This window comes from Halyomorpha halys, unplaced genomic scaffold (assembly GCF_000696795.3).
Source record: "Halyomorpha halys isolate HHAL.00 unplaced genomic scaffold, Hhal_1.1 Scaffold626.1, whole genome shotgun sequence".
Taxonomy (NCBI): domain Eukaryota; kingdom Metazoa; phylum Arthropoda; class Insecta; order Hemiptera; family Pentatomidae; genus Halyomorpha; species Halyomorpha halys.
This window is the reverse complement of record NW_027109759.1, coordinates 276,464-290,966: the sequence shown is the minus strand read 5'-3', so window position 1 is coordinate 290,966 and position 14,503 is coordinate 276,464. Positions and strand designations below refer to the sequence as shown.

Sequence of the window (14,503 nt, the reverse complement as noted above, 5' to 3'; positions counted from 1 at the left end):
TACATACATACATATCACAAGATCACAATCCATGGAAGAGAACTAACAGTGAACTGCTCTTGCAGAGGCTGGTTAGTCAATGTAGTACAAGAGCCGAAGAGGAGAAAAAAGTCAGTTATCTCACCCAAATTTTTGATTACTTTAATGAAAAGTATGTATAATTAATAGTCAATATTGATGAGTCTAACAAGTATAAGTAGGGAGAATAAAAAATTGCGGCAGTTTCAAAGCGATAAAAAAAAACTAATTTTTCATTCGGACCTCTATATCTTAAAAAGTAAAGACAACACAAGAAAACCTACAAAAGTCATTTAAAGAAGAGTAAATTTGCTAAAATATGAGCCCTAATAGAGTTATTTCCGTTAAATAGTTTTCGAGAAATACCTTTTTAAAAAGCAACATTTCATAAAAATGTTGCATGGGACGTACTAAAAGATCAGTAGTTAGTGAACTTATTTTGAAAAATCTATATCTCAAAAACCATTTGACGTACAGATGTCTATTACCACTCAAATTAAAGCTAGTTTAATGAGCTATAAATTAGTTTCGGGTGTTTATCTTCGTAGGAGTAATAGTTTACATGAAATTTGCTAGAATAAATTGATTTATAGTTATTCGGATAAATTTTCATTTACCAAATTTATATTCATATGTGAATATCATACAAACTACTACCCCTACGAAGATAAGTGTTATAAACTACTTTGAGTGTTGGTAGACATATGTGCGTCTTATGGATCTAGAGATATATTTTTTTCAAAAATCCAACATTTTATAAGAACAACTAGAAATTAACATTTTGTGAGTTTATTTTGTCAAATATCATAAAAAATACTACTTATACAAAGATAAACACGATTAACTATTTTGTAGTAAATTTAACTAGCTTTAATTTGAGCGCTGGCAGACTTCAGTACGTCCAACGGTTTCTGAAATAAAGTTTTTCATAAATCAAATTTATTGTCCTAACAACTATAAATCAATTTATTTTAGCAAATATCATGAAAACTACTATTCCTACGAAGGTAAACGTCATAAACTTCTTTATAGTCTATTAAACTAGCTTTAATTTGAGTGCTAGTAGACATCTGTACGTCACATAGTTCCTGAGATATAGATTTCTCAAAATAAATTAACTAACTTCTAATCTTTCAGTAGATTTTTAAGAAATTTTACTTTTTAAAAAGCTATATCTCGAGAACCATTGGACCTAAATAGCTTTTTTAGGACTAATATTTCAGCAAATTTACTCTTCTTTAAATAATGTTCTCTTAGATTTTCTAGTGTTGTTGGTAGTTTTTAAGATATAGAGCTCCGAATGAAAAATCAATGTTTTTTTAAGGTTTTGAAACAGCCGCCATTTTTTAATCCCCCCTTGGCAGACTCATCAATTTTGACTAGTGCAAAGATGCAAAAAGGCAGATATATCACCCCAATTTTTGATTACTTCAATAAAAAGTATGTATAATTATACATAGTGTTTATTTTTTAGTATATATAATTATACATAGTTTTTATTGAAGTAATCAAAAATTGGGGTGATATATCTGCCTTTTTCTCTTCCCGGCTCTTGTACTAATATCTCCTATTATGAAAGCAACGAGGCGAGGGCGTACCTATGATCAAACTAGGGGGTCAAGCCACAGACAATCAGGTTGTGACATTTTAGCACGAAAAAGGAGAATGAATTTTAAAAACATTATATATAATTGTCCCAGTGCTTTGCTAGTTATTACAATTATCATTTGCTTGAAAAAAAAAAATGCCCCCTCTGGGTACGCCCATGCAAGAAAGTTAAGAAAGGCTGGATTTATGGCTCGAAGCAATTTGGACGCGCCTACGTAATATTGAATGTCATTATACTTCTTGGCAACAGACCACAAGGACTTCAAAATAATTCAAATAGAAATTCTAATCCTAAAACTCTCCAGCATTATAGATTTCAGAAAATGGTATTGCGATAGCAAAAATATATAGTGATACTTGATAATGTAGTCGCAATTCGTTGGTCCACACTTGGGTCCAGTTTAGCCAAATATTATGTTTCAAAACCAGATTTGGACAGTAGTGGGCCCAGAACATCATTGGAAATGAACGTCAAATGTTCATATTACAAATGTGAAGATTAACATTGGTAATTAAAAAAAATAAAGATACCAGAGGGCTCTGCTGCTTTGGGGGGTGCTTTTAAACGTGTAATTCTAGTTGATTTTCTAACCATCTATATTATATCTAATTTCGATTTCGTTTATGGTATAATTTGTAATTAACAGAAACTTTAAAATTATAAACAGTTTAAAAAAAAAAAAAAAGAAAACCTACTTAAATTATACATTTTTACTAAAAATATTGGATTGCTAACCCCAGGCATATCAACATTCCGGGATTTTGTCAAAACTGGATAATTGGAGGATTGTTCTATTAATTAAAAATTCTTTTTTTCGATTGATCGATTTATCTATCTGATAAAACTTTCACAACAAACATTCCTTAAATTACAGAGTAATCATAAATATGGAAAAAATAAAATAATTTAAAAAAATGTTTAATTAATGATATTAAATCTCAGGTTTAATGATTGTAAAATAAATAAATAATCCTAAACCGACCAAAGAGATAACCAACCCTTATTTTTTTTTTCTTTCGAAACCTTACGAAAACTTTTTTTTGTCATCAAACTGAAAAAAGAGGTTTTATGTCACTTTTTTCTCCAATGAATAGTTTTTTTTTATTTTCATCATAAATCTCATATTTTACTCAGTCAACAACTGAAAGTGTACGATAGTTCACTGTCAAGGCGTATACATTTGATTGTTAAAGTAGCGGTTACTTCACTGATTTTACTTGTACTATTAACGATTACGCCTAACCCAATGTGACATTACTGTAACTATTTAGTCATACCATTTTTCAAGTCGCTGAGTGGGTTTTATTTTTGTTAGATGAATCGGCTGGACTCCTTGTTTAGTTTAGATATTCCCCGGAGTAAAAGTTGGGGGGTATTATCCAAACTAATTTTTATATGCTGGTATGGCTGGTTTAAATTAAGAAGTGGACTGTATTTATAAATTATAACTATTATGAACAGAATAAAATGCCTCTATTTTGGATGATTGATGAAAATTGATTATAGTTTGGCAAAAATGATTACAATTGTATTATTGTGTTAGATATTAATTTTGATAGGTGATTACATTAATGAATTAGATTATAATTACTTGCTGTTGAGTTGGTTTTGATTTATAGTGAGGACTTGTTCTTCTGATGTGTCCTTTAGTTCCCTCATCCTGATTTCCTTCCCTGCCTGGTGGTGTTGGTTAAACTATTCCCTTATCTTGGGGAATAGTTGACTGATCATTCCTAGACATCCAGTGTTCACTTGTCTCTGTCACCTCTTCACTCTCAAGGGGTACTTAGCTTACTCCTTTTTTCTCCCACTAGATGGCAACATTTTCCTCAAACAATAAGTTAAGTATCCGTAACAGAGCAATTGACATATCTAGTTATTCATCTCTGCCTTCTCTAAATAAATAATTATTTGAATGCTATATATGTGTAAAATAAATAATCTCTAAGAAAAATATTATTCTCACAAAATTAATTTTTTTTTTGCATATTCACCGGAACCACCTAAAACCTAATGAGGACCAAGTATAAAAAGCTAGCGACCGAAAAGTGCTAAATTTCACCTCAGCGAAAGAGTATCTAAATATACGCGTAAATTAAGTTTCGAAAACCTTTATTATTATTTTTAAAGGAGATTATAATTATTGCCCAACCTATTTGGGTTAGTCGAGTAAGTACTCTCGCTGCTTTTGTTGTCAGAGGAACCTTCTTCGATTCCTCAATTTATTTATTTCTTCTTTCTAAATTTCTTCTGAACGAATTTTCCCCTTCAAATATTAGGAAAATATTCCTACTTTATTCCATCCTCAAGGAGTGTGCCCGTCGCCTCGATTCCTAAACGTAGCAAATCATTAGCCGTCAGAAATATTAATTTAAAAATTAACCATTCCCTGACGGCGCTGGTCGTGACAACTGTTTTAATCACGGCTGAGGTAATTGGTTCCCAGATTGACCTCACTTTTTGTTTAGATTGCTCCAGTTCCCTTTGATCTTCCCGCTACGGCTCTGCCCCTTTGCAACACCACCAATGTCTTAATTATTATTTTTTAATAAAATAAAACTCGATACATAATTTTCCAGTTCTTATTTCATGTTCGTTGCGACAGACGTACCATGATTGATTTTTTTTTCCAAGGGAATTTTAAATTATAATCCTGCGCTGAAGTAAAAGTATACCTTCATTTTAAACAATTTAATTTTAAGGTTGTAATAAAATGTTTATTGCTACGAGATGAAAGTTTTATTGTAAGATAACCTAGGGATATTGATAGATGAAATTTATCTTAATTTCAATTTTGACTGAATATTAAGCAACTAAAAATAAATTCAGAAGCATCAAGTCCACATGTTATTCTGGAGATTAAAAATAAATATACTATAATATAATAATATATATTCAAGTCCCATAGAAAAAAATGATAGCACAAACAGCTGTGAAAAAGAAAAAGTTTAAATAATTTTAAAAAATACTGTCAGGAGTTGTATATATGAAAATAAATTTTAATGTCACAAGGAGGGGAGAAAAAAAATGGGCCGAAATGTTACAGAAAGGTGGAATATAGGAGAATAAAACGGTTATATAATAATAGTAATTATTATATAGTTTTATATTTAAAAATGTGGGTTTAATTAATGTGGTCCAAAAGACTTTTTCCTCAATAATTTTGATTGTTATTTAATTGTTGAATTCTATTTTTTTTAAAAAAGACGTACAACCTCTATAAAGTTGTTTATAGTAAAAAGGAAAAACTTTATTTTAAAAAAAATAACAAAGTTGTGCTGCCCGGCTTCATTGGGCTGCTAGTCACACAGCATACTTATTTTAGTCCAATCAGACGATATTTTTGATCTTACGATAAACAGGTCTAACGAGTAAATAATAATAATTATAAACAGTAATAATATATAATAATAGAATATGATTTTTTTTTTCGCTTCATATCTTTGGTTCTTTTATATTTTTTTAGTTAAAACCTAAAATTCATATAGCTGATTTTAAACTTTCTGGAAATGTGTGGAGGCTATATATACACTATTTCTAGAATTAACCAATTTAAGTCATTTTAAAAAATTAAGTAATTTTTATTTATCATTCTTGATAAAGAGGTTTTGAAATTTATTTTATTTATTTTTTAAATGATGGGTTTAAATAAAATTAAAAATCCATCAGAGCTCCGGTTTTTGAGTTAGTCTAGTGAATTCGGTCATATGCACATAATGTTTAAGAAATAGGCATAATCAAAATTTCACTCTTGGGACAGAGTATCTAAATAAATGTATAAATTTAAAAAAAATAACATTATGGTCCTTGTGGATGATTTTATTTGTGACAAAATAAGGAGCATTAAGGATTTTGGTTAGTAAGGATTTGATACGAGAGGATAAAATGCGATGGTTAGAGGAACCCCAAAGCTCAACCCTGTAAGTCAGAAAGGTCTTATTAAAGTTATGTAAATGAGTGTTTTGTAATTAATAGGAAATTTAAATCGTTTTTGTAACTATTCGGAATCAATGCGTAGTTTTCTTTTTCGTATAAGGAGAGGTGGGTCAGTGCAGCAATTAGTAACAGTTTTCTAGACAATGTAAGTTAAGTGCTGCTATCGACGAATAAGAAATATCCTGTTTGTTTTTGTTTAATTTAATGCCCCATCCTCACATTGCATACAACAAAAAAGATTTTTATTAGGATGCTCAAAGTAACTAGCTTTCTAATTATTACGTAGACATAATGTTTTGAACTAGCCTTCATGCCTATAATGTAAGTACGTAAGGAAAAGACACTAGTTTCGCACTCCTCCCAGATCAGTGGGGCAAATGCAGAATGTGCACGGTCTTATAATTTTTTTTAAAATTCCTTAAAACAAAAATCACTAGGTGAAGAAGGCATCAAATTAAGGATATATCAAACAACAATAACATAAATTCCAAGCTTGATTTTTAGATTTTGTATATATTTCCAAAGTTGAATTTGTAATTTTATGGTTCGCACTTACTTTATATTTAATGAATTTATGAATAATCAAATGGTAACAGATTATGAAGAACTTATTTCTCTTTCGAAGCAATATTCGTAATGTTTTAGAAACATTAATTGTGTTATTCATCTTGTTTTTATTATGATCTCTTTTATGATATGCTCTTTTGCGGCAAGTGAAGTGTGGACTCTACGATCTATTACTCGACCTTCCTGGACCTTGGTTCTAACGGAGCCTTCGACTTGCTACGTAACCACCTGACGCAAGGAAGGTCCCGACGCTACCGACTGGAGAGCAGGGACGGAGGCGCCAGCGTGGTATACCGTTCGGTCTAATTAAAGCGGAGCCGTGGGACCGACTTGTGAAAATAAAGGAGTCACCATTAGGATCGTGAGTCGTGGTCGCGGGCTATCTCCTCCATCTTGCCATAGCCAATAACTTATAATTGATTCGAGTCTCTGTGTATTGGCCTGTATCAGCGGTGTCCAGATCCAGCAGATTGTGCTCCTGCTTCTAGATCCAGATACCGGCCATTGTATACTCGTCGCCACTCAAAAAGGAACTTGACAAAACGTGTTGTTCTCGGCTCTAATTACCTGCTACCGGCGGGAGACTGCCGCTGGAAGTCCGATGACGGCTGCTGGGGTTGTTTGCAATTGGAAATCAATGGAACTGGGGAAACGGTATGAATCAATATTTTTTTCTTTCTCCCTTAAAATGTCCCAATAGAGTGAAGATAGATTTAGCTTCATTTTTTATATAGATTAAGAAAAAACAATTCTTTATTTATAATTTCACGCAGTAAAAAAACTCTGTCTTATGCGCAATTTTTAAAGAATTATATTACCCCCAGTTTGTAAAAAAAGAATCACCTTTATAATGTTGAATACTTTGGCATTATTTTTACTACTTATTCAAAGCCACTACATTTTAAATCATTCAACGAAAAAAGATGATATACCTCATTGACATTAATAGCGGAGAAAGACCAAGGCAAGAGATGCGACCTACCGTTGCAGAAGGAGGTGGAAGAAGGATAGCTCCCGGCAGACAGCCATAAATACTAGCGGGATCTGATAAAGAGGCCTATGATCCTTACCGAATTCCCGGCATACATTGCTTCTCTGCTGCATAAAAAAGAAAGAGTGGTTATTTACAGCGAGTATCTCCGCATCTGTCGCTACCCTTCGTCCTACCTAGATCTATGTGGTCTGCGAGTGCTCCCTTCAGGCCATCAGGCCGTGGGTGGCTGATAGTGTGGTAGGAGTGCTGGGTATAGTGAATATAAGCTTTCATTGGCTGATTGCTGAATTCAAATGCTGCAGATAGTTTGTATGGATGACTCTGGTACCTAAAAGAATAGTGATTTTGGCTACGAGAAGCCGCTGCATTACAGCAAGACACAAGGGTTGGGATGAAACATAACTTTTATAAGCAATGATAAATTTTAAATTTAAATATTGGAAAAATGGTGAAGAGGTTCTTAAGCCTTACCTACCTTATTCTATCCATGAGTATTTGGTATTTGGTAACATATAAGTAATGTGTTACAATAATTATCTGGATTAATAAATAACATTGATCCATGGTAGATTCCAACACAAGTATTTGAAAATGTCGGAGTAAACGGCCTACCTTCTTCCACGGCTTTCAAGTTTTCTCAAATTACTTCCTTAGAATTACATTACCATTATAATACATACAATAATATGTAATAAATACATTTTTTGTCTAAACTTGATTTTATCTGTAGCATAGAATATCATTAAAGTTATAAATCATAATTAAATTGTAACTTTACTGCTCTTAATAAGAGATTTCTTATAGAAAATATCCTCAGCTGGAAAAATCATTTTTTCGAAAAATGTACCGAACATAAGACCTTACATTTTTTTAAAATTATTTTAATATATTTCAGATACATAGTTAATAATTGAAAAACCTTTCTATTACTGTTTACTGAATTCGAGAAAGGCTTTTACAACAATTTGTTGGAGGAGGAAATATCACAAATTTCTGAATGATGAGTTAATAGTTAAACTTGGATATATATGAGTGCGAAGATGATTGGGGGTGCAGTCAGTGTAAAATAAAAATAAGTAAAAACTTATTTAACAGTGCTGAAGTTTCGGCCAGAACTTCAGGGTTTCATCTGAGCTAAGTACAAAATAAAAAAAATACAACAACCAAAACCAATACAAGAAATCACTCCCACTGCAACATTCCTGCCAAAATCCACTTCATCGTAGATGATATTGGTGAATTGTAGATGCTTATTATTTTGTTATTAAATTATTCAACAAAAATTGAACCCTCACATCTTCAATGATGTTATGAAAGCAAGATACTTCTTAGTTATATGGGGAAAAATTATTTTAAAAATATTTAATAGGGAGGAAAAAATAGATTTTTTTGTTATATTATATAAATATATGTATTGTATATATGTCCGACCATGGATTGATTGGTATGCTGTGTATTCTAGTAACCTAATATATTTGGGCAGCATAGCTAAATAATGCATTTCTCTCTCAATCTGATATGATTCATCATTTAAATCAATCTAAGAAGAAAATTACTGATTCGCTCCACAGAACCAATCCATTAAATCATAGTTCTTAATTCTATTAATGTTTATTTATAATGAGGTGTAGATAGTTGAACGTAGATTAATAATTTGAGAAGATGGGCATAAAAAAAAAAATACTTATTCCTGCCGACGTTTCAATCTGAGTTTCAGTCTTTCATTAGGGAGCTTGTAACAGGGGATCCTGGCTAAAAGTCATTTTACATAGTCTCCCTGATGAAGACCTGAAACTCGGGTCGAAACGTCGGCATGAATAAATATTTTTTTTGTTTATTTATCTTCTTTTTGCTGGCCACACCCCCTGACCATCTTCTCCAATTATTAATGTTTATTTATCCTGTACTTATTTGATAATATTTAGTTACACTTTTATTCTATTTCCAATTAATATTTAATTTAGTTTAAATTTATCTTTACACTGCATGTTCTTCCCATACTACTTATGTACCTGTATTATTTGGTATATTTTCATTTTTTTGTTATTCTATTGCATCTGTAATTTTGTTAGTTGGTACTAATAAAATAGGTTTTACTTATTTGTGCTCTTCACTGACCACATCCCCACCCAATCATCTTCTCCTCAGAAACGTAGCCTCTAATAGTTGTCTAGAGCTGTGATCAATCATCCATTTGATTCTCTTAAGGTAAAGTAATGTTAAATGAAATAAGTGTAATATACTTTTCGATTGGCAGACATATCAAGTCACAGCACACTGAAGAAGGGATGGCGCTGAGTTGCCCTCATTGCGACTTCACGACCAAGAACAGAACTCACCTCCAGAGACATACCAACCTCCACACGGGGCAGAAGCCGTTTAGGTGCCCCCACTGTCCCTTCTCCTGCACTCTATTAGTGAGTATATTTTAATACTTTATAATAATTTCATTAAATTTAAATATTTTATAGTAATTAACAATTAATTGTACCAATATTCAACTTATTTCATTATAATTTTTTTTTCAACAAGCTCTCATTAATTTTATTTACTTTTTTAATTGTTTTATCTTTCTATTGTTTTTTATTTTACATATGAGGAACATCCTATTAAAATTCAATAACAACTTCTCTTCACAATCCATTCTAATTACTATTTGATAAATTATGGTATTTTGATAAATTAAAATTATACAGCTAAAAATTATTGAATTTATTTCAAAATCTGAACTTTTCTCTGTAAAATATGTGTTAGAAATCAACATTTTTATAAATTAAGTTTATTTACATAAGATGGATTTATAATAATTTTTGAAAATTGGATTTATCGAATATTTTACTAGCTAACCCAGCAATACTTCACAATTTCTAGCTTTAAAGAAGTAGATAGATTAATTGAATACAATTGAATGTTTGATATAAATTAATATATTTAAATATATTATTTCAATTTCTTGAGACAAGTAATTATTTATTAAATAAATCAAAAATTGTATCCTTATTAGTCTCAACACTTTTTATTTCAACAGTCCAACGTTTCAGCCATTTCGGCCATCCTCTAGGACATCTAAATATTTAACATCTTATATTATATATTCATTTGTAACACTTATAACAACAACATTATCACTAATAATATAACATACCTTCAATTATAAATTCTTCCTCACATTAAAATTTAATGAAAAGAAAAATACTTGAGACAATTTATTTATCAGAGAACATCAATTACACAGTTAATTTTAAAATTATATACAAATTAATACATAGTTAAAACAGATACTAGGAATTTAAACCAACATTATGCAGAGATTTTAAGCAAAATAAATTTATAAAAATATTGGAGGAATTTTTTACTATTTACAACTAATTTTAATACGGAATTTTGAGAATTAGAATAAATACCCAATTCAGACAAAAATGCAATTTAAATTAATTTTAAAACAAGACTGACCTGTGTGAGTCGGAGGTTATAGATAGTTTGTAAATATGGTAGTAATTTGGTGGATAATTTTAAAATAAGAAGATTTAGATATTTATGATTTTAAATTAAAAAAATAGGTAACTAAACTTAAGCTTAGGTAAGCTTATTAATAATAAATATGAGTCTTAATAATTGACTTTTTAATAGGTTTTTAACTTATAATTAATGACCTGGGCAGAATAGCCTGCAAAACAAATTTTTAAATTTTAATGTGAGGAAGAATTTATAATGTAAGGTATCTTATATTATTAGTGATAAGATGTTGTTATTATAAGTGTTACAAATGAATATATAATAAGCTGTTAAATATTTAGATGTCCTTGAGGATGGCCGAAATGGCCGAAACGTTGGACTGTTGAAATAAAAAGTGTTGAGACTAATGAGGATACAATTTTTGATTTATTTAATAATTAATATATTTAGTTATTTACACATTGGATTAATGATTCAATCAATTGTTTTTATATCTTTTTAGTTTTTAGCGAATAACATTATATAATACAAACATATGTTAAAAAATAGAAATAACTTCAATACGACTCAACAAATCTACACCAAACTTCAGAGGATGTATTAAAGTTGGAAAATTTGTATTTGAGAGTTTCAGACGATGCTAAAAATATAAGAATATGATTGGCTTATTTTAAAATGGCTTATTTAAAAATATTTTTTTACGAACTACTTTATTTCAAGCCTCATTATGTTTAATTAATTTTTAGTGAATAAAAAATCATTTAATAGAATCAGTAATACATTTTTCTTATGATTCAGAAAGAGACAAATATTTTGGCAGATAATAACCATGAAAAAAATTTACACTTTCTAAGCTACTCGCCAAAAAAGCTAAATTCTTTTAATAACTTTTTTTTACTGGAACAGCCTATAATCTTTCCGAAAAAATCGTGAAAATTTATCAAAAACCCCCATCACAATTGGATGAACAGTAATACAGTGCATATTAACAAATAAATATTCATTTTTGTTCGTTTTTGTTTAGTGGCACCAAACTTCATTGGTCATCAACGCCATTTATATTTTATTTAATTCTGCTTATATATTTTTTATTTTATTTATTTTTTAATTTGATTATTTTTTTTTTCTTCCGTTCAATGTTATATTTTTGTCTGTAAATGTTTTGATTTTAGAAACTGAAACACTAATTCTATTGTTTTAACATCGTCTCCGAAGGTTTTTGAAATATCTGGGTTTAATCATAAGCTATTAAGCTGTGGTGTGAAATATGGGCATTGTTGAAAAATATAGCTTATCGTCAAATTTTTGTTGCAATACTGGCAGTTCGGAGGCGTTTCTTTTGAAATAAGATAAGAGTGGGTGAGCCTCGTGTGACCTATTCTCAGCTATATTGATTTTTATATATTAGATAATTTTTTTTTTCTATTTTTAGTATACTTGCTTATTGCTTTAGCAGATATTAAATTTTAATCTTATAATAAATATTTGTCATATATTGATTTTCTTTTTTCAACTCGATCATTTTTGGTAGTATCATAAACTATTTTTTTTTAACCCTCATCTTAGTAAGCAGTAAAAGAAAATTGCTATATTGAATATTTGACTATTTATTTGTTCTTGTCGCTTTAAAATTTACTCTTAATACATTCTCAGTGAACTTAAAACTTTTTGTTTCTCATCTGATATAGGAGAATCTTAGAAAGCACGTGATATCCTCAAAGTTGCACCCCGGCAAGTTCTTGTACGAATGCCCGGATTGCGACGACCTGAAGACGAACCTGTCGAAGGTGCTGAAGGCCCACCTGGTCTCAGTCCACGGGAGGAGCGCCTCGGAAGCTGCAGCCCACATCTCTGGAGTACATCGTCCCGAGGCGGATACCGAACCGCAGGGTCTAGTACCAGTCCCTTCCAACAGGAGGTAATGAAATGAAATTAAAAATTGTTTATTATTCTGGGACTAGGTCCCTTTAGAACCATTACAAAGGTAATTTTAATTTTACAATAACATATATTGGCCAAAAAAACAGTGTAGCCACACTTAATTATAACTTATATTAAAATTATCTATAAATAATTCTAGATACAAAGGAGAAAAACAATTTAAAAACTAACTAACTAAATACATAAAAAATAAAATAAAAAAGTAGTTACAAAATATCTGTATTATAATATTGGATTGATGAAGTAAAATGTAGTTAAATAGAAGGGTTTTAAAGGAGGGAAGGGTTGGTAAATGACCTATGTTAGAGGGAATGGAGTTCCAGTGATATGCAGCTCGAGTAAAACATTATTTATCTAACGCATCAGTTCGGTGAGGTGGAGGGTAGATGTCAGATAAACGGGACCTGGTAGTACGGGGTTGAACTGATAATTTTAATTGGTTGAACTAGTAAGGTCTAATGAACAGGCTAAAACCAAAAAAAAAATTTGTAATTGTAATTTGAATTAGTTTGTAAAATTTTGAAACCTAGTTTTCGCCGGGATCATCTTCCTTTTCTATTATTACTCACGATCAACTATCGATCTTCCATTAATTTATTTATTATAACCTAAATAATTCATAATTAATTTCTTTAGACGTGAGTACCCAAACAAAGCATTTAACGGCCTTACTTTCAAAGGGAATTTTTTAGTTTCTTTGAAATCCTTAATTCATATTTTATATTTGGCCACCTAGTATATTATATTAGACTTGTTGTTTAAATATATATTTTATCAGTAACTAGTGAGAAAATAAATTATCTAAAACCCACTATAATTACTTAAAAGAAAATCAGCCCTGATGTAATAATATAGACCGACTAGATTCCTGATTTTTTGTTTTTTGACTTTTTGTTTACCATCAGCAATTGTGTACTTTGGATCGTTTCTTCCATCAGACTTTCAAACATCTTGTAAAGAACAAGTTTGTGTTTTCTCGAAAGATCTGGGTCTGTGCCAATTAGAAAACATTACTGATTTCACGCCAATTTTTGTGAATTCAATTTTAGATATATAAAGAAATTTTTAATATTTTTATTTCCTTAAAATATGGGGGTAATAAGATGTGTGTTTTTGTTTAATGGTGTATACTTTGGTCATGGATGCATTCTATTTTTTTTGAATCATAGAAGATTTAAAGAGATGCAATGATGTTAATTATATAACACAATGTAAACAGTTATATTATTTATTTCTATTTAATTAAAATCAATACTTAACGTTATGCAGAGAAAATCTGTTGTCTCTTAAATCCTCATTATTACATATATTCTTGTCGAATTAGATTCTTAACCTCATCTTCCATTATATAACGTACGTAAAAGTCCCACGAGTTTAAGGGTGGGGTATCGGAGGGTGTATATAGTAAAAACCGTATGTTTTATCAGATTTTTCTTTTTGTCTCATTAACTGTTGGGTTTGTTGAAAAATAATCCTGTACAAAAATAAAGTTCTTTGTACTTTAATTTCCTACAAAACTATGACTTTTTTTCTGATATGAAGTGAGTTTCTTATTGAGATATGAAATGAAATGAAAAATGGATTATTATTCTGAGAATTGGTCCCTTGTGTACAATTATAAGGTTGCACAATGTATTGGCCAAAAACATTGTGGCCACACTTAATTACAACTTACATCATTATTACATACCAATAATTTTTGTCACAGAAAAAAAAAACATATATAAATACATAAAAAAAGAGGTTGTCACAAGAGAGAAATACTTTATTCATATATGCTGCCTAAATACATTAGGTTGCTATCTTACACAGCATACTTATCAATCCTTAATCGGACATATTTACATTACATATTCGTGGTATAATCATCAAAAAAAGATATACAATAATAGGATATAATCAACATTTTTTTTTCACCACTACAGTTTCCTTTTACAATCCATTTCGGTCTGTACAACCAATACAAATGTTTCACTTACTCC

The 14,503-nt window shown here is 30.2% G+C and overlaps 1 protein-coding gene across 1 annotated transcript in view; it reads left to right on the top strand.

The window, feature by feature from the left end:
* Positions 1 to 14,503, top strand: part of LOC106684888 (zinc finger protein 91) — a 119,748-nt gene that overhangs the window by 101,360 nt on the left and 3,885 nt on the right. The window contains exons 10-11 of the mRNA XM_014427201.2: positions 9,382 to 9,541; positions 12,269 to 12,498. Of these exons, the coding sequence (XP_014282687.1) occupies positions 9,382 to 9,541; positions 12,269 to 12,498 (390 nt within the window). The remainder of the gene's footprint in view (positions 1 to 9,381; positions 9,542 to 12,268; positions 12,499 to 14,503) is intronic.